At 36.0% G+C, this 20,952-nt stretch overlaps 1 protein-coding gene across 2 annotated transcripts in view; it reads right to left on the bottom strand.

Annotated features, from left to right (window-relative positions):
* Positions 1 to 15,742: 15,742 nt before the first annotated feature.
* LOC117165664 (omega-amidase NIT2-like) overlaps positions 15,743 to 20,952 on the bottom strand; it is a 76,079-nt gene continuing 70,869 nt past the window's right edge. The window contains exons 1-5 of one of the 2 annotated variants that reach the window (XM_033348981.2): positions 18,249 to 18,288; positions 18,015 to 18,161; positions 17,306 to 17,458; positions 16,743 to 16,911; positions 15,743 to 16,468 (exon numbers count right to left, since the gene is read on the bottom strand). In XM_033348981.2, the coding sequence (XP_033204872.2) occupies positions 16,335 to 16,468; positions 16,743 to 16,911; positions 17,306 to 17,458; positions 18,015 to 18,023 (465 nt within the window). In that variant the 5' untranslated portion in view covers positions 18,024 to 18,161; positions 18,249 to 18,288 and the 3' untranslated portion in view covers positions 15,743 to 16,334. Of the gene's footprint in view, positions 16,469 to 16,742; positions 16,912 to 17,305; positions 17,459 to 18,014; positions 18,162 to 18,248; positions 18,289 to 20,952 lie in introns of those variants that run through there. The other variant, XM_076626921.1, reaches the window with a different exon arrangement.

Genomic DNA, 20,952 nt, shown 5'->3' on the forward strand with positions numbered 1-20,952 from the left:
CCCAGTATATGCCGAACAAACCAGGCAAATTCGGCATAAAATTCTGGTTGGCGTGTGATGTGAATAGCAAGTATAAATAAATAAATAGCAATAAATGGATTTCCCTATTTGGGAAAGGATGAGAAGAGAGAAAATTCAATTCCACTTGGAGAATTCGTTGCTCTGACGTTGATGGAACCATTCACAGGATGTGGAAGGAACCTAACAACAGATAATTCTTTTACGAGTGCATCACTGGCCACAAAGCTACTCGCAAGAAAAACTACAATCGTTGGAACAATTCGTGAAAATAAACGGGAATTGCCAAAGATGGTCAAAGATTGAAAGGACAAAATGACTCTGTTTTCAAGCAAATTTTATATTTCGAATCAAATTTCTTTTACGGTGAATAAACGCAAACTAAGAAAAAAAGTGTTTGTGATAAGTTCCATGCATAAAGCGATAGAAATTGAAAAAAGCAATAAACGTATACTGGAAACGATTAGATTTTATAATGATACAAAATTTGGAATAGATGTAGTGGACCAGATGTCAAGGAAATACAGTGTGAAGTCAAAATCTTGTAGGTGGCCCCTCCAGGTATTTTTCAACATTTTGGACCTAGCTGGAATAAATGCCTGGATTTTGTATAAAGAAACAACAGATAAAAATATTTCAAGACAGGAATTTTAATTCCAATTAGCTACGGAGCTCGCTGTTGAGTATACAGAATCGTGGGAAGAAAATCATGCTATAAAACTATTAACAAGTTCAGATACATTATCACGAAAAACTTGTCAAGTAAGAAATTGTAAAGGTTACAAAACTATGAAAATCTGTTCAACATGCAGGAAATATGTATGCGGCAAATGTACATTTGATAAAAAGATAATTTGTAAAAAATGCAGCGGAGTTGAATAAGATATCTCTATATAAATTAAAGTGTAATTTTATTTAAGTCTATAATTGAAATTAAATAAAAGTGAATTTGGACGATATTTTCTGACAGATCATCATTTTATATACATTCGGTTATAAATTAACCATTATTTAAGTTAAATTATAAAAACTATTACTTTTTAAATCAGCGGTCATTTTAACCGCGCCTGGTAGGAATAGGTAATACGAAATGTCGGTAGGTTTAGTGTTAAATCTATCGATTGTAAGTAAGATTATCTTCTAGTTACTATTTCTTATAACTAACGCATCTGCATATGGATGGCGAGCACGAACTCACGTTGTTATTTTCAACAGGAAATTTATCTGTTGAAGATATCGTTTCCATTGCTCGGTCAATGAGACCGAGGTCTATGTCAAAGTATTTTAGTGGTACTGTTAAAGTCGCCTTTGGTTTAGTAAGATTCTATTTTCTGTACGACACGCCATGTCTTTCATTCTTCTGCTCTCGATTCTTGTACCGCACTAGAAACTAATACCGGCACATTATGTAAAGTTTGTTTCAATCAATGATAACGTTTCGTCGTCGAGTTCTCGCCGCATCTTGCGCAACTGTTGATCATGTCTAACTCATAAAAGTGAATTCCGCAAGATTATCCATAATTTGAAAACACGGCCCTGTGATGCTCACGTGGAATTTTCGTCCTTTAGTTCTTCAAAGATATATTTTATGACAAATTTATTTTAGATTCATGGAAATTTTTCTGAACGGCTGAATGGTAGTGATAATAATTTGTCCTTCCTGCGGATTCTCCTTAGCAGATGACTCCGGAGAAATATGTATCGCTATAAAGGGAAACCGTTTACATTTAATATGTACATTTAATATTTCTCCGGATATGTTTATTTTACAGGGTTCGCGATTATCTTCTTCTTCCACGGGTTGTGAATCTTCGGAGATTCAGATCTGATTCTCAGTAATCGGGAATAATGCTTCTCAACTGCGTTCAAGTACTTTCCAGAATTTGTGGGATCTATATTCTTATAAGCTGAGGAGATGGACGAGATTGCAGGCTTTGATCGCGTGATTTCTCTATTTCACTCAATGGGTTGGGATTTTCAAGTAAAGTAGCTTCTTCGGTTTCTCCTTCATCCAACGTTATTAGATCCCTTTGTGAATGATTAGTATTTTATTTATTGTTCAGACTTAACGTGAGATGATTGTTGGTTAGTGTTGTGTGTGCTATTAGAGTAAATGAATCGTATGAGTTTGTATCGCCTTCCATGTGGTTTCGATTAACTTTGCACCAACGTATTTCGTTGTTGTGTTGGTTGCTTCCGATTGGGTATAAATTGTGTGAACCATATGGAACCGATAAATCGGGACCAATTTCATCTTGGCTCAATACTGCACTCAATATTTGTATGATCTAAAGCGTCGGTAATGATAAAAATTGGATGGTTGAGATCTGGATAATATAGTGTTACAGATTTTCAAACTGCTTCTATTGTTCATCGATCCATTTCAAACGGATCTCTTTTTTTAGCAGTTAAATCAATGATTTTGCCGTAACAAAATAGTCTATGATAACGACGATAATATGTGACTTGTCAATCCTAAGAATTGTTACATGTCCTTGGATCTGGATTGTTGGATTCTGACTTTGGAGTAAGAAAATTTTCTATCGCATGGAGTTTCCTTGGACCTGGTTTGACATCGTCAATGACGCCGTAAATCCGCGAATTTTGAGATGATTCAACAATCTTCAAATTTTGACTTCCTATAGAGCTGAAGAGTAGATTACTATATCATTCAAACAATTTTGAATTTATATTTCACGGAATTAATACCAGATATATTAAACGTTGAAATTCATTTGCCAGATCAAACATTGAGAAATACTTTGCACCTCTCAGTTGGTCCAGAGTTTCGGTAATTTGAGATGGTGGATACCTGTCGCTTTGTTTTTTTCGTTCAGTACACAAAAATTAATTATCATGCGCCAATGTTCAGTGTAACGAGCGTCCGATATTTTCGATATAATCCATAAAGCGGAGTTATACGGTGAAGTGGACGGTCTAATTGTTTCTTGGAATAACAGAGCTTCAAATTGATTCTGTAACTTCTCTTGATTCATCGGTGGGTAGCGGTACAGCCTAGTATATGTTGCAATTTCGGCTGTTACATAAATCGAATGGCGAATTCTTCATTCGTTATACCTTACAACTTTCGCATGTAACAATTTCCTTTATTATTTGGAATAACAATGATGTTCCAAGTGGACAACTTTGGTAGGACAAGTATCTGTAGATACAGTAACATAATCTCTATTTGTCCCACCAAAATTGTATCTGTAGATACAATAATACAATATCTGCCCTAATGCATTGCCGAATATTAATGCTTACTATATGCATATTGCTTATTCAAACGTTTCGTCAGTGCCCTTGCCTGGACAAACATTGAATCTCTCAAGAGTAACTAAGCAGACACGCCTGCGCTCAGTGCAAAAGGTGGAAATCCCTGACTACGAAACTAATTATTTAATTATCAAAAGTAACATTATTAGGATGATGTTTAATATCCTATAGCATTAGTATCGGTATTAATGTCTATTACTATGTATTAATATTAATTCATAGCATAAGTACATGGTGTTAGCATTTCCACTAGTATATTACATATGGTAGTAGTATGTATCTATATGTCGGAGATGAAAGAACACCGGAGCCTTCGGAATTTTGGATAATCCCGCAACATTGTAACCTAGAGTCTACTATAGCTATAATTGAACAATTGTAGTAATTCAATCCGATTGTAATTGCTCGCGAGTTGTGATAATGAGCTTGGGCTCGAGGCGACAGTCAGTCGCCGAACGTAGCCGCGGTCACGGGATGAACGCTTTGTCTAACAAAGGCATGGAATAATTCTATAGCTCTCCTTAAAAGAAATGTTTGTGACGGCACGCGACAGTAAACATTCCAACGGTTTCTGTCCCGCGGCTCGCCACACGCAGACCTTATTCTTCGAGTAAGATGATTGCCAGATGTCGATGCGTCTCCGCAGTACATGTTCAGCTAGCCTGAGGACCCGTTATAAATCTTAAGATTTAGCCAACTAAAGTCCTTCAAACAAACAGTCTTTGTCCCAACTGCGAGAAGATAGAGGAGACCTATTTTTCAACGAACGACTAGCAACTTTCCCTCGAGTGCGGCTAGCATCTTTTTCTAACCACCGATTTGGAGATTGACCAATTAGCAGCAACGCCAAGTTCCCTCACCTTCTGAACGAAGGGTATCCTCGACGAATCCGATGATCTCGTGTCCTCAGACACACCCCATCATAGTTTTCCTCTGCAGCATCTTCGCGACGGAGCATCATCATTCTCTCGTGAGGTCGTATTAGCGAGTTACTTAGAGTCTGTACGCTCGGTACATATTCCACGTTTTCGCAAAGAGTCCGACTTAGATTTTTGTGAGCACGTACATCTATCATCCCGTTGACCGCGGATTCGTTATTGAACCTAAGACCAACATCACTAGTATCGCGAGTGTCCAACCGCTGCGGTTGATTGTCGAGTCGGTAGCATCCATACTCGTATTAACAGACGGTACCTTCGTTATAACAGGACGATGGCCGATTCCAATGAAGATTCATCAAACGCCCACAACCTTATTCCTGACCCTTGTCCGACAAATATATATCTATATATATGTGCATTATATAAGACAATAGTATATATACACATATTATGGAAGAATAATAGCTAACATTACCTTAAAGGTAAATATCTTACCTTTTTAATATATACATGGAATATTTTTTTATATGTTTTTATATGTTTTTTTACATATCGGGTTTACATTAGAATTAGGGTTAAGGGCGTGAAACGAATCTTCATTTGGATTACACATTGTCGTTATGCAATAGAGAAGACATTGACTAGTGCAAACACGATTATTGTAGAACTGGACAGGTAACCGTGCTAATTAGATATTCGAGAATCTAATGACAATGATCCTAGGTTCAATAACGACGTGTCAACGCCGTTAGCCGCAGTTGACTGTAGACCGCCGAGCAGGACGGACCTCTCAGTGCGCGCGTCAAAGTTCACGAACATTCACTAAAGTAGAAGGAATAAGTGACAAGAAGTGACAAGAAGTAAAAAATATTGCATTGACATCATCTCTATAAATACAAATAAGAATAAAAAGAAAATAAAATAAAATAAGTCAAAATAAAATTGTATAAAAAGATAGAAGTTACCGATAATGAAGTCAAAAGCAACGAAACGGAGCCCACCGTGGACCCAATAAAAAAGCCATCAAGAGAAAAATAATCACACAAAAAGCAGCCAAAGAAATCAACAATAGTTGTAGACTTTCCGCTCAAAAGAAGCGGAAACTCAACACCACAACCAAACCTGGTTGCCAGGACGAAAAGACTAGTAAACATCCTAGAAAACACAATTGAAGACTATCACTCCAGCCAAGAAGAAAAGGCTAAAGAAATCAAAAACATGAAGCCCATAAGAGCTATCTCGCCTCCAGCGATCATAACAAAAAACAGATTCAGTATACTGCAATCTGAAACAGTACCTCATCCACAACCGGGACCATCTAACTACTTTACTTCGAGCTCAACGCTAGAACTAATAAAAAAGAAAAACGAAACATTACGAGGCAAAATGGGAAAACACAGTCCCATTATACCACCAAAACAATCAACAGCGCAGGGGCGACAGGCCTCATCGTACAACCCAGGAGGCCCAGCGCCACCAGCATCGCCACGGGGGGACCGAGCACCGGACGGACACCCCACCAGATGCACCGCAGAGGAACGCACGAATCCACTACAAGTACGAATACACTACATCGAAAACACATCACAATTAACAAACTTAGATCCGAGTTCATCCAAAGCTCAATTACAATCGATAACTCCCCCCATCTAAACATTATAAACGTTATTGAAGACTTTAAAAAAGGTATTCTCCAAGCGTTAAAAGAATAACAAATGCAAGTGAATGAAATAAAAAAACACTATCAACGCACGAAGAAAGATTCGACGCCATCTTCAGCACTTTCAATAGTACAAATGACGAATAACCAAAATCCACTAAACCAACAATTACAGCAAAAAACACATAAATTCAACCTAAAACATCTGAAAATTATTGCAATAAATGCTAACTCTTTAATTTCAAACCAAAAAAGATACAGTATGCTAACCCTAATAAATAAAGACACCCCCGATATGGTACTCATCTCAGAAACAAAACTAAACAAAAGACACAATGTACACTTCAAAAACTACTCCATGATAAGACACGACAGACCGAACGCCAGCCAAGGAGGAGGAACAGCGATCCTCATAAAAAACCCTATAAAATACAAAACAATTCTAATTGACAAAATAACAAGTTTCAAAACATCAGAAACAACGATCATAAAAATAAAAATAAGCAATAAGGAAAATTTATTCATCACTGCAGCCTACGCAACCTACGGAAACCAGAAAGAATTTAACTACGAATTCAATAATCTTTTCGAACTCTTACAGCTCAACAAACCGGAAAACTACTATATAATAGCAGGAGACCTTAACGCGAAACATACAAGCTGGAAAAACGAAATAAACAACACGAGAGGCAACTTCATTAGAAACTGGCTAGACAATAAAAGCATCCATTACAAAACAAACTTATACAATTCCGAGCTACCTTCTTACCCAAAAGGAGGCTCATACCTGGACATATGCTACGTCGTACCGTTGCGTATCGGTACCTTTGCCTAAAACATCATTACATAAATTCACCGTTTATTGTGAATACCAAAATGTATTTAAAGTTGTATCTTGGGTTTAATAAACAACGCCGTAAGCCGCGCTGGAAACACCCGTTCCCGGCCGATCACGAAAGTTAAGCAGCAGCAGTCACGGAGCGGTCTAGGATGGGTGACCGCTCCGTGAGGCGTTGACGAAGAGGAGACGCGCCGAAGCCATTTTTCGCCCTTGGTCGCCGATGGTCGAAGCACACAAGACAAGCCTCTGGTGAATATCAATAAGGAGAGACAGCGCTAGGGGTAATGCCCCCCAGGGTAATGGCCTAACGCCAATTCAATAGCCAGGAAATATTAGGACTGGCTAGAACAAGAGAACGCGTGAAGGAAGTGCAAATGAAGTTAATTCATAAGAGGTTCCTGGAGCACCCCTGTCATACGTGTAAGGACGGTCATCGTGGAGTTTTAGTCGGTAAGAGTCCGACACTACTCTGTTGTTACGCAATTACTACAACAGCGGAATGTCCATGAGGATTTCTCCACGTACAAAAAAAAAAAGTTCAATAACGAATCCGCGGTCAACGGGACGATAGATAAACGTTCTCACAAAATCTAAGTCTGACTCATTATTGGTAAAACGTGAAATAATCACTGATTGTAAAGACGTTACTCTGTAGTTGATGAGATCGCGAGAGAGAATGAATTTCCGTCCCGATGATGCCGCAGAGGAAAACTATAATGGGGTGTGTCTAAGAACACGAGATCATCGGATTCGTCGAGGATAGCCTTCGTTCAGAAAGTAAAGGAAATTGGCATTGCTGCTAATTGGTCAATCTCTATATCGGTGGTTAGAAAAAGATGCAAGCCGCCCTCGAGGGAAAGTTGCTAGTGGGAGACGTCGTTCGTTGGAAAATAGGTCTCCCCTATTTTCCCGTAGTTGGGACAAAGACTGTTTGTCTGTTTGAAGGACTTTAGTTGGCTAAATCTTAAGATTTATAACGGGTCCTCAGGCTAGCTGAACATGTACTGCAGAGACGCATCGACATCTGGCAAACATCTTAGTCGAAGAATAAGGTCTGCGTGTGGCGAGCCGCGGGACAGAAACCGTTGGAATGTTTACTGTCGCGTGCCGTCACAAATATTTCTTTTAAGGAGAGCTATAGAATTACACCATACCTTTGTTAGACAAAGCGTTCATCCCGTGACCGCGGCTACGTTCGGCGACTCATTATCACAAATCTCGAACAAATACAATCGGATCGAATGACGACAATTGTTCAATTACGCCTATGATAGTTGTTAGGGAAGTGATACATTTACACTGTACATGAGAGTGTGTGTGTAAGGGTTAGAGGGCGTCAAGGTCTTAGTGGAGACAAAAGACTGTTTCCAGATGTTAGAAGAATCTAGGATAGTCCGTTGGCGACAAGCGTGCGTGCAAGACGTTCTTCAGAGTGTAATATAGATGTATAACTGTAGTGTGTGAAATATAGTCAATAATTTGTATTCCCAAATCCTCGAATTTCCTTAACATGGTAGCAGAGCGTGGTTACTAGTTTTGCAAGATATTTAGTGCGTGGTTACGATCTTGCGAGTGAGTTTTCAGTAAAGAAAAAAAAAACTTTCAGAGGAAAAAATATACTTCGAGCACGTAGGAACGCTTGAGTAAGAAAAGAAAAAAAAGAAGAATCAATTAAAATGGAGAGATCGGAAATCATGATACTTATATTCGATGGTGAGGATTATGGAATGTGGAAGCAAAGAATCACGATGTTTCTCAAATATAAGGAATGCGAGGTTGTTACAACTAGAATGAGGAACGGAAGAGACGATGAAGACTGGGACAAAAAGGATTTGAAGGCGATAAATATAATTTATAGCGCAATATCGAACAGACAATTGGAGTATGTTAGGGAAGGAAAAACGGCGTATGATATAATAAAAAGGTTCGATGAAATGTACTTGAAAGAGTCGACGGCACTGCAGATCGTATGCAGAAGGAGATTGGAAAACATAAGACTGGAGAACTACAGTGATTCAGCATCATTCTTTAACGATTTTGAAAAATTAATCAATGAATTAAAAAGTGCGGGCGCACAGGTAAGTGAGAGGGAAAAGCTGAATTACATGCTGAATACGTTACCCGAAGAATACAGCTACATAGCGGACATAATAGACGCATTGAAAGAAGAGAATCAAACGGTAGCGTATGTGAAAAATAAAATAGAGATAGCAGAGAAGAAAAATAAATCCAATCGAGGAGAAAGGCAAATCAACGCCTTTTCTGCAAAAAAGGAAGGATGCTTCAGATGTGGAAGATTAGGACACTTTGCGAGAGAGTGTCAAAATGGCGTCCAAGCGGGAAGCAGTAACGGCTATTGGCATGGGCCAACACGTGGTCGAAACAGAGGAAGAGGGAACAAAGGCAATACGAGCAGAGGACGTGGAAACATTCATCGTCAATCAAGAACCGGCACGGGCGAGCATGGAAACTCAAGAGCAGGCATATGGACAGTAACGGCGCACGCAGCAAACAGCAGTGAGACGAATGAGATAAGTAAGAACGAAATAGTGTGGCTATTAGATAGCGGTTGTACCGATCACATAATTAATAATATAAATTATTTCGATAAATCTATCGACCTAAAAGAACCGGTAAATATATATTTAGGCGATAATAGACCGATAAAAGCGACAAAAGTTGGGAATGTTATAAGTCATTTTGAAGCATTCGAAAAACAAAATAAAATAAATATGAGGAAAGTATTTTACGCGAAAGAAATGTCCGCAAATTTGATTAGTTTAGGTAAACTAACAGACTATAAGAATACGGTTATTTCCAAAGGAAATATTGCGAAAGTAATAGATGAGGATAATATACTTACAGCTGTAGCGTTCAAAGAGAATGGGACATATAGAATAAAAAGTATATTGAAAGGGAAGAAGCACTTAGTAAACAGCGCCGAACGTAGTGGTATGAGTAAAAAGGAAAGATGGCATAGGATGCTAGGACACGTAAATTTTAAATATTTAGAGATTTTGGGTAAAGAGCAGCTAGTGACTGGCATACCGAATGAATTTGAAAAGGAACTTTTGAAATGTAGGGTGTGTATAGAAAGCAAAATGCATAACTTACCTTTCAAAAATAATCGAACTAAGGCTAAGGAAATAATGGAAATTATTCATACGGACGTATGTGGTCCCTTTAAGACTACCGGATTCAATGGAGAAAAATATTTCATTTCATTTATCGATGATTATAGTAAAATAGCTAGGATCTATTGTATAAAATCAAAAGATGAGGTCTTTGATTCTTTCGTACAGTTCGTAAATGAAGCCGAAAATTTAACGGGCAAGATTTTAAAAATATTAAGATGCGATAATGGTAAAGAATATTTAAATAGTCGAATTTATAAATTTGCTAGGGATAAAGGTATAAGAATAAATAATTGCCCAACGTACGTACATGAATTAAACGGGACAGCGGAAAGGTATAATAGAACAGTGATGGACATGGCGCGTTGCTTGTTAGCGGAAGCGAAAGTACATAAAAGGTACTGGCCGGAAATAGTTTGCACAGCGGAATAACACCAGCTCAGATAAATGACCCTCTAACTTACCTTTGTCCTCATCGACGTCAGTGATTTTAAAGCTAGTTATAAAGTGCACTTCTCAGCCAGCGTCCACGGCAGTCAATATTATTTAACGGGTCTTAACGCGATGTAAAAAGGGAAAAAGGAGGAAAGAAGGAACAGGGAAGCAAAGAGGAAAAACGAATTTTTCATTTTCTCGAAACTGGATCAAGTTTCAGGCTGCTCGCCAAAGAGTCTGTAGCTAACGAGACAAGATTAGACCATCGCCTGATTAAAAAATGAGATAGGATGAAGCTCACTAGTCGGCCTTTGAACTTTCAATAGTGATTCTCTGTAAATGCTTGAAATTGACGCTTGGATTCTTTCCGGATTAACTAGCTTTGCCCCTCCCTCCCTTTATCTATTTTCTTAGATCGACTTAGACTGCCACAACATATTATCTTTCTTCTTTTCTTTTCTTTTCTTTTCTTTTCTTCTCTTTTCTTTTCTTTTCTTTTCTTTTGATCTTTTAAAGCCCTAAATCGCTGGCTATTTTGTATACTATATATTTTGTACACTCAATTACTCTGTAAGTCATAAGTACATATGTTTTACAACGTTATTTGTCATATTTCAGTTAAACCCCAGAAAAGCCAGAAATATATTTGCAGCGTGTTTTAACGCGTCCCTGGCAAAGATCTCAAAAACGAGTTGCGACACAATTTTAAGCGACAAATAGCACCGCGTATCTCGTTGTGGTAACACACGGTTCGCTAGCTTTTTAAAAGCGCTCTCCGTTTGCTTTTTCCTCTCTTCCCTGTCTCTTCGTTTTTTCTTAACGAGCAAAACCATTTTCGCGAGGACGAGAGTACGGAAATGACGTACTGGCAATTTTGTTTTGTGATAATACAAGCAGCTCGGTTTCAGTGAATTAAACTTGGCCCCAAGCTTCTACTTATCCCTACCTTCCTTTCCTTTATTTTCCCTTCTATATCGGTTTTGCGGCTTTCCACATTTCCATCACAATAAACCATGTTTTTTCTCGATTTTACATGTTAGCCAATGATTCACGACAAAAGCGTCGACTGTAAAGATATTTGTAGTTGCAATAGCAACAAGTATGTTTTCTCAAATAGAAAATATTGGGAGCGTACACGCTGGCAAAACAATTCACGAATAGCTCGTCCTCTGCTTGTTATTTGTTTCGATACTGTTAGCAAACAAATTCATGAAACATACTGGTATAGCGTAAAATGAACATAAAAGTTTTGCGTACACTTGAGAGCTGAACTTTGGCTGTATATTATATATATACGCACACAGTTATGTATATGTATATATATGTCGGAGATGAAAGAACACCGGAGCCTTTGGAATTTTGGATAATCCCGCAACATTGTAACCTAGAGTCTACTATAGCTGTAATTGAACAATTGTAGTTATTCAATCCGATTGTAATTGTTCGAGAGTTGTGATAATGAGCTTGGGCTCGAGGCGACAGTCAGTCGCCGAACGTAGCCGCGGTCACGGGATGAACGCTTTGCCTAACAAAGGTATGGAGTAATTCTATAGCTCTCCTTAAAAGAAATATTCGTGGCGACACGCGACAGTAAACATTCCAACGGTTTCTGTCCCGTGGCTCGCCACACGCAAACCCTATTCTTCGAGTAAGATGATTGCCAGATGTCGATGCGTCTCCGCAGTACATGTTCAGCTAGCCCGAGGGCCCGTTATAAATCTTAAGGTTTAGTTAACTAAAGTCCTTCAAACAGACAAACAGTCTTTGTCCCAACTACGGGAAGATAGGGGAGACATATTTTTCAACGAGCGGCGTCTCCCACTAGCAACTTTCCCTCGAGGGCGGCTAGCATCTTTTTCTAACCACCGATATGGAGATTGACCAATTAGCAGCAACGCCAATTTCCCTTACTTTCTGAACGAAGGCTTTTCTCGACGAATCCGATGATCTCGTATTCTTAGACACACCCCATTATAGTTTTCCTCTGTGGCATCATCGGGACGGGAAAGGCATTCTCGCTCGCGATCTCATTGATGAAAGGAGTAACTCTTTACGACCAGTGAATATTACGCGTGCGACTTAGATTTTGTGAGTACGTTCATCTATCATCCCGTCGACCGCGGATTCGTTATTGAACCTAGGATCATTGTCATTAGTTTCTCGAGTACCTAACTACCACGGTTACTTGTCCGGTTCTATAATAATCGTATTTACACTAGTCAATGTCTTCTCTATTGCATAACGACAACGTGTAACCCAAACGAAGATTCGTTTCACACCCCTAACCCTAATTCTAATGTAAACCCGACATCAGAAGTGGGATCAGTGCCGGTTATAACAGTGCAAGAGCTTACGACCATCGTGCGCGAGTTAATTCCGTCGCTAGTGCAAAAAGTCGAGTGTGGAATCTAACAATTTTTCGACTCCGCTGCATGATGCGCAGCTACCAATCTGATTATGGAGGAAAATCCTTTACAAAGCAGTGCCCTGAATATAATTTCAATACCGAGTGTCGAATCGACTTCTACGTAGTGGACGCGCTAACTGGTAGATCAAGCCATCCGGGTGAGTCGTTTCCATTTTACCCCGATTTCGGAGCCGAGTATTCGCTAATTAAAGAATCCGTAGTCATGAGAATTTCTGGCAAAAGAACGATTGATATAGTAGTAATGTGAGGAATAAGAGATATTGGTACTAAACGTATCGCTCAAATCTTGTCCGTTGCAGGTGTTAGTGGTTAGAGATAAATTTTTCATGTCCTGGCTGATAGTTATTTAAAAATACGATATCGCGATTGCTCGTCAAATTTTAAGCCAAGATCTTGACGTAATATTACACAAACTAGCCTCGCTATGTGTAAAACAAAAATAATTCATGCCCGTAATAAAACCGCTGAAAACGAGATCGATGTCAATGAAATTGACAATGAGGTACGTGGTAGTGATAAAAGTCGATTAATCTTTCTTTTCGAAAATTTAGAGATTCATCCGTTATGGGTTCCCTACGTACTCGTACAAAAAAAATACAGGACAGTTAGAAGTACAATTAATTGATCCTAATAGACTTCGCGAGCGCAGAGTAGTACGTGATAGAACAAGCCATTTAATTACAGCCAAAAATCATAAAGCCTAGTAATTCACCGTTCGCGAGCCCCGTGTTACTCGTGAAGACGAACAATGGTTCAGATAGATGATAGGCAGATTTTCGAGAACTAAATAAATATACGGTCGCGGATCGGTATCCTTTACCCCTCATTGCGGATCGAGTCGCGAGATTGCAAAAGCGAGATATTTTATTATTCTGGACATGGCCGGTGGGTTTCTCCAAATCCCTATTCATCCTAATTCTAGGAAGTATACAGCATTGATTACCCTCGATGAACAATTTGGATAATAAGTTGTTGTTTTCTTCGAATTCTTTTGTGCCTTTGTTCGATCCATTCTAAGTCGATCTAAGAAAATAGATAACGGGAGGGGGGGCAAAGCTAGTTAATCTGGAAAGAATCCAAGCGTCAATTTCAAGCATTTACAGAGAATCAAGCGGGCTGGTTAAGGTCGTGAGTTGAGCAATTATCCCGCGTTAGGTTCAATCAGGTTAGTCCCACGCGAAATTGATCCAACCATGCGAAAACGAGTGTATTCTGATTTCTGTCGCAGATACTTCTGGCTAGTGCTGTACCTACACTACTACTAGACTTCTTTTACGCTTCTCGTCGCTACTTCTAACGACCAACGAAGATGTACGGCATTTTAACAGTCTACGTGAAAATGATGATAATTGCGGTCTGTGTACCGCCTACCCTTCTTTCCATTCTTCCGTTAAAGACTGGTAAGTTGATACTGATTAATTATGCGATCGAAATCCTATATAATGGCTACAAAAAATATTTGCATCATTATTCTCGTTTCCTAATGAATCGCTGTTTTAATCAAGTTTTATATGGCATCAAATTTCTGTAGTTACACGAAAGTACTAAATTATAGAAAACTTGATATACACGGATTTAATTAATTGATAAATTAGTCAATATATAGGCATTATTATTTCACGTGAAATTTTACAACGTCAAAAACCTAACATTCCTGTACGAGCAGTATTAATCAGAAATTGTGAGAATGCCTACTGATAAGGAAGAAAGATAATATAGAAAACGCAGAATTATGGAAAGAGAATCCCTGACATTAGACACGAATACGCGATTTTACGAAATATTTTATGGTATATCTAAGATAGAGAATATATATAGAGTACATATAAGTATATATAGAGTAAGAATATATATAGAGTATATATAAGTACCAAAAATACATCCTAAGACGTGTATGCGATCTACGCTGTATGGGACGTGTTATAAATGGTTTCCGCCACTCAACCGCATTTGAATTTGTGAACACGATCGAACAATTGACACGAATTATTAATTCCCGTCTCTACTCTAGTAACGATTTGCGTTCGAACGAGGTCGAATCGTTCTGATTCCGCGCATGATTAACAAATAATTACAGAGGACATCAATTACTTGGATGGTCTTCCTGAAAATGGTTTCGAGAAAATGAAAAATTCGTTTCTTCTCTTTGCTTCCCTGTTCCTTCTTTCCTCCTTTTTCCCTTTTTACATCGCTTTGTTTTACATCGCAATTTACATATATTTGTAAAGTTTGAATCTCCTCGATATTGAAGATGTTGAAGCTGCAAGTATGTATTTCATTTTAATCCATTCGAGACCGAGATTTAATTGTAAGATGATACCTAGGTGTCGGTACGATCTGAATGTTTAGTTGGAATGATTCTGTGTTTTACTCTCTCCAGGGTATCCTTTTCATACTTTGATTTTAAATCGATGACAATCTTAAATAGTATGCCTCATATTTTTAAAATATAAAATTATATACTATGTTATTCTATAATGTATTATGTACAGTTATATATATATATAATAACTCTATATTGAAAAAAATATGAAATTAACAAGATATATACATTACTACATAAGTTATATATAAAATATGTATATTATACCCTTGCCTACTGACTGATATGAATTTCTTTCGGTCTCGAATGCGTTAAAAGAGAGCGCAAAGAAGTCGAAATTACTTATTGTAATTAGTAAAACGACCTGAGAGGCAGACAGATACAAGAAAGAAGGAATATTATATTAGCGGCATTATCATGTTTTTGCTCTCTTTAAGTCTTTCATCGAGACAGACAATCTACAGGTATTAATCGACCAATTTCTCCAAGCTGATAACTTCGAATTGATGTTTATATATAAGAAGTGTTATGTGTTAATCTGTCTAAATGTTTAAAAGGTGTTATAAATTAAATGTTGTTAAACGATACGTAATTGCCTTTTGATCGTAAATTTTACTATCAAGGGGTCTTTTATGTATGCGTAATCATTGTGAATTATAACAATTTATGTGATCGATATTAAAGGTGTTTAAAAGCATGTATTTTTTTCTATATTATTATTCTCCTATATTATTATCCTATATTATTACAGCATTCCTATATTATTATAATATCCAATTACATGTTGATACACAAGATATACAGATTATTATTTATAACGTTTTGGTTTTCTTAATTGAGTCATTCATTCAGTACAAATGATAAGAAATTAGTAATAATTCACAAAAAAAGGATATGGTAGTAGAAATATTATAAAAAAACATTTTCTGTTTTAGTGTAGAGTTACTCCTTCTTACAGACAGTGTCGTACAAATCTGTACGTCTCTGAGAAAATGTAGGTATCTGAGCCCTTACTTCCTCAACAACTTTTAGATCTGATAGAAAAAAGAAACATACGAAGTAATAAGTAATGCTTACTAATAAATTCAACAAATACAGAGGAAGATGGCTAAATCGATAAATTAACGAGACTAAAAATTAATTACATCATGGATCTCTCGCTTTTAATTTTAAGCTGTAAATTACCGATATCGGTGACTTTTTTTTTTATTTATTTGTTGAAATTTTTTTTTTTTTGATATCGGTGACTGCCATATTCTCTTGAGTTTCCAAATCGTAAAGAATCTTTCCCCAGGGATTGGTCAACTGTGTATGTCCCCATGCGACGTAACTTGCTTAAGGAACACGAGCCGGTGATATGCAGGCAACGTATAATTGATTATCATTCGCTCTGAAACGCTGAAGTAATGACCAGTGCAGTGGTCCAGTGGTCATATTGAATGCCGCTGGATATATCAGCATTTGGCAACCTAACCCAGAGAAGCAGGAAATATGGAGCCACCGAATACCAATTAACTTCGTAGTTGGACGGTTCACATTCCATCATTTCTGAATATGCGAGGACAGTCCTCTTATTGTGCTTTTAATTCTTTTATTTGTTTCATTTTCAGCAAATATACTGGTTTTTTAAATTAAGCTTCTTTTTATACAGAGTTACAGATTATATTAATTTTATATAGAATATATTTAAGAAAGATATTTAATTTTTTGCTAGTTAAGTATTGATCGATTAAGTTACTGTACCTTTGTTCCGATAAATGCGTGCCATTTTCTCGAATCTAATATCATAGCAAATGCCAATACCTATTTTGCAGCCCTTCACATGGAACGTCGTTAGGGAGTTACCAGGACTGAGTGAATCACTCTCTCGAAAAGTAATCTTATTAGGAATGTCGATGTCGAATAGATGTACCTAATAACATAAAAATGTGGTCGCTAATTCTATTGCTGCAACTTTTGTAATTCAATATCAAAGTTACCAACTCCTAAACTTTAATTATTTTTTATTTAATAACTGACAGCGTTTTTATCACTTTCTTTTATTAAAAAATCTTATCATTTAATAATGTTTAAAAAGGAGAAAAAATAAGTATAATAATATTTTAAGTATGTGAAAAATTTGTATTACACATTACAACAAAAATGGGCGTTTCCCGTATCATAACGTATTTTATAAACCGTAAATTATAGAATTGGTTATAGTATACGTATGTACATATGTATATTCCTAAATTATTCCTAGATAGAGTCACTTTCTTCACCCCAATATTTTCAAATTCAAAGCCATAAAGGAATATATTACTTACCTTTCGGTGTTTTGCTATCAAAGTTCCATCGGGATCCCAAATAGTACAGGTATTGTGCAATTTATCGCCCTCTATTTCAGGCATCGTACCACCAACTACAGCGTTGGCTCGTTTCACCATCAGGAATACTCTCGGCGTATTTTGGAAAGTACTCTGCATTGCAATATTTCAATTAATGAAAAATAACTGTCTTTTGTTCCAACCATAAATTAAATTGAAATGTTTGTCAGTTTTTTATTTTTTAAATTATTAAAATAACTAAGTTTTATATTTCGACTTAATTAAATATGCAATTGCTTAGCTAATAGTATATATAATAGATTGTTTCTACAGGTTCAAAATGAAAAATGAATATTTAGAAATATTTAATTACGACAATGCTATTTGTGTTAGTGGCTTGTTACTCAACGACTTTGCTAGTACTTTTTGAAACATAAAGTTAGTTTTCAATTAACACTTATACTAGAGGCGGAATTATAAATGCAAAATAATTGATAATACTAATTTATAAGTATCTAATTATTAGTATCTTAAAAAATATATTTATACAAAAATCACGATAATCATGAAAATGGGGAAATCCTATATTCTCGACTCAATTCACAATCTTTATGGAAGTATAAACGGTAAGGTAATTTGTCTACTTTTACTTTTTTCTATATAGTTGTTACACACATGGTAAATTATTGAAAAAAAAACAAATTATTACGTATTCCATATGGTGAATTAAAGCATTCAGGAAGAGCTATAATTTCAGCATTGTGCTCTTTTGCGCTAGAAATGTAGGAAACTGCCCGCTCTACATTTTTGCGTTTTACTTCATTTACTTCAAGTTGTACCAACGCCAAGCGAAATGCTAAAATGTTGGAAAAGTTAAATACATTCGGTTATATATTTCCCATACTTTTTATCTATAAATACTTTTTACATAGTGAATATTTACTCGACATCGTTCGCACTACTTGTTTAGCGATGTTTGAAAGTATCATAATGTTGAGGTTATGTATGGTACTATTCAATATCAACATTACGTAAGCAATACGCAGGGACTTTTAATAATTCTTGGTAAAGTTTAGGACATTAATTTTGATGTAATTGTAAACATTATTTGTTCACAATTTGTTCATTTACTTTGCAACAAAAGGAACGCATCTGCAAGCGTGTTAATCGGATAACGACGAACTTCATTTCGCAAACACCGACACGTGAAACATTTTGAAGTTACGTCGACGCGAGAGTAATTGGTTCCCTTAAATTACTCAATTTCCATTTCTTTCGCCATGTATATTCGAGTATTGCATTTGAATTGCAGAGCAGTCGAAAGTAGAGGAGCACCTCGCCGATATATCGACAGGAACATGAATTTTTTTTCATAGGGCGAATATTTTTCCATTGAATTATTAAACCGAGTCAAATTTTCAAACTCGACCACTTAATTTAATCGTTTTACATAAAACATTTCAATCTTTTTTCTTCTAAATACTTTACCTATATTTCATCTGGCTGAATATTCCATATTTTTAAAGCTTGTTGATAATTACAAATACGTAATTATCATTCTGAAGCTAGAAATTTGAAATAAAATTGCTCTGCGCGTAAGGAAATAATTCAACGTTTTATGTATAGCTGTTAAAATGATATAATAAGTTTCAGTAAAATAGCTCCACTAAAATTTGTGGTTTTTTTCCTTTTCTATTCTTTTTTTTTGGTTTTATGTGTTCAAGGGCGAACGTTCCCTCTCATTTCTTGTATTTTTATGAGGAATGTAGCCTTTTTACACCACGAGAGCCTCAACGTTTTCATTTTCACGCCTACGCTACGCTCGTTAAACACGTTCTAATGAGACCATGTGCCGACATTGCGAGTTTTATTACTTTCGCACAATAATTTATCATTTTAGATTTCAAATATTACATTCATACATTTTTCGTTGTAAATTTCTTTCTCTATTTAAACAATTTACCATTGTTGCTACAATAAATCAATTAATTAAATTAATTGATCAGTTTAAACTTAAAATATCATTTCATAAGTTTTCGTCACTTGAATCTAAAAACAACAGAAAACGGTATACCCGCATCATACATAGAAAGGAGATTAAAACGCTAGAGTGATCATATTCAACGATCACAAAACGATAATAGGACATTGTGTTTCTTCTGAAGGGCATGAAATTGTCAGGAGATTATGCCATAAATGAAATTGGAAACTGGCTGGTCAAAGGGATTAAACTCGGTTAAACTCAATTGTGCTATATTGCACAAAGACTTGAGAACTGCTACCAAATATCTACTAGCTTAAAGGTGTGCTGATTACACCTTACAAATTGTAATTATATTTCAAATACAATCTCCTAAGTAATAAGTAAATTAAATTAATACTTTACCTAGAATCTGTGATACATTAATATAACAAAAATACATTTCTTAAATTATTCATTAATTTGCAATGTAATTAGAATATTATCTTTATTTTCTGGTGTCTTTATTATTCTTAAAAGATACGCTGCTTGTTTTCAAATTTAACACTACGTATGCTATTAATAAATCATTTTATATTTAATTTTGCAACCTTCAATCATTGTTAAAATTGATTGATAATACCTTTGGTTAATAGAAATTTGAAAATGCTCTCGTTTCCACTCGATTAAAAGGTAATTGCACAAACTGTCACAGTGTTGACTACAAATCACGTGTGTCGTTCTATTAAATTTATACACAATAGTATTTATTCTCGTTTTAATTTAAAATGAAATATGTTATTGTATGAATAGCAGAATGTTCAAATAATTGAAACAACTTTTTGTCCTCTAATTAATGATTCTCATTTAAAAAAATTTAAGAATTTTAATCAAGAAGATTTTGAAGTCTCGATCTAAAATGACCAAGGATTGAAACAGAGAATATTTTGATGCCAACAAATACATATTCTTCAGATATGAAACAAATGTGATAATAAAAATCGGTGTACATGAATGAATGTTGAAATATTGGAAAATTGTATAATTATATCCATTCTCTGTTGCGTTTAGATGTTTCAATTAATGTTTCATCAGAATTTTTATCGAATATTTTAGAGGTACTGGCTGTAAGGTTTTTTTTTAAATTAAAATTAAAATTAAATGTAAGAACAGATTCAAAGTATAACATTTAAAAATTTGTGGTTATAAAATTTACTTGTATGTCATAATTATGTAAGTGAATTAATCTCATAATTAATTAAATGAATTTATTCTATGTGAGTAAATTATATTTATCTATAATAAGTCTTAACTTATTATTAATAATCAGCTAACACTGCATAATACTAAGTAAAGTAACTGAAAATTCTCGACGTGAGAATTAATTATAATTTCAACAAGAAAATAAAAAAGAAAAGAAAAGGAAAGAAAAAAGAAAAAAAAATTCTATGTAAGTGATTGTTCTATGTAAGTAATTCTATGTAAGTAATTCTATGTAAGTGATTTGGGGCTCGGCCAGTACCTTGCCCTTCTTTGGGATATTCCGCATTATCTGTCCTCTCCGAGCTGCAAATCTGATATCTTAGATGTTAGGGAAACCCCCTGGCCGGTAAGGCACGATAGACAGATGAGACTAAACGGCTGGTGGAGAGGGCAATCATCAACAGAGGGTCACACCGTGCAGATA

The sequence above is a fragment of the Bombus vancouverensis genome, unplaced genomic scaffold (assembly GCF_051014615.1).
Source record: "Bombus vancouverensis nearcticus unplaced genomic scaffold, iyBomVanc1_principal scaffold0035, whole genome shotgun sequence".
NCBI classification, from domain to species: domain Eukaryota; kingdom Metazoa; phylum Arthropoda; class Insecta; order Hymenoptera; family Apidae; genus Bombus; species Bombus vancouverensis.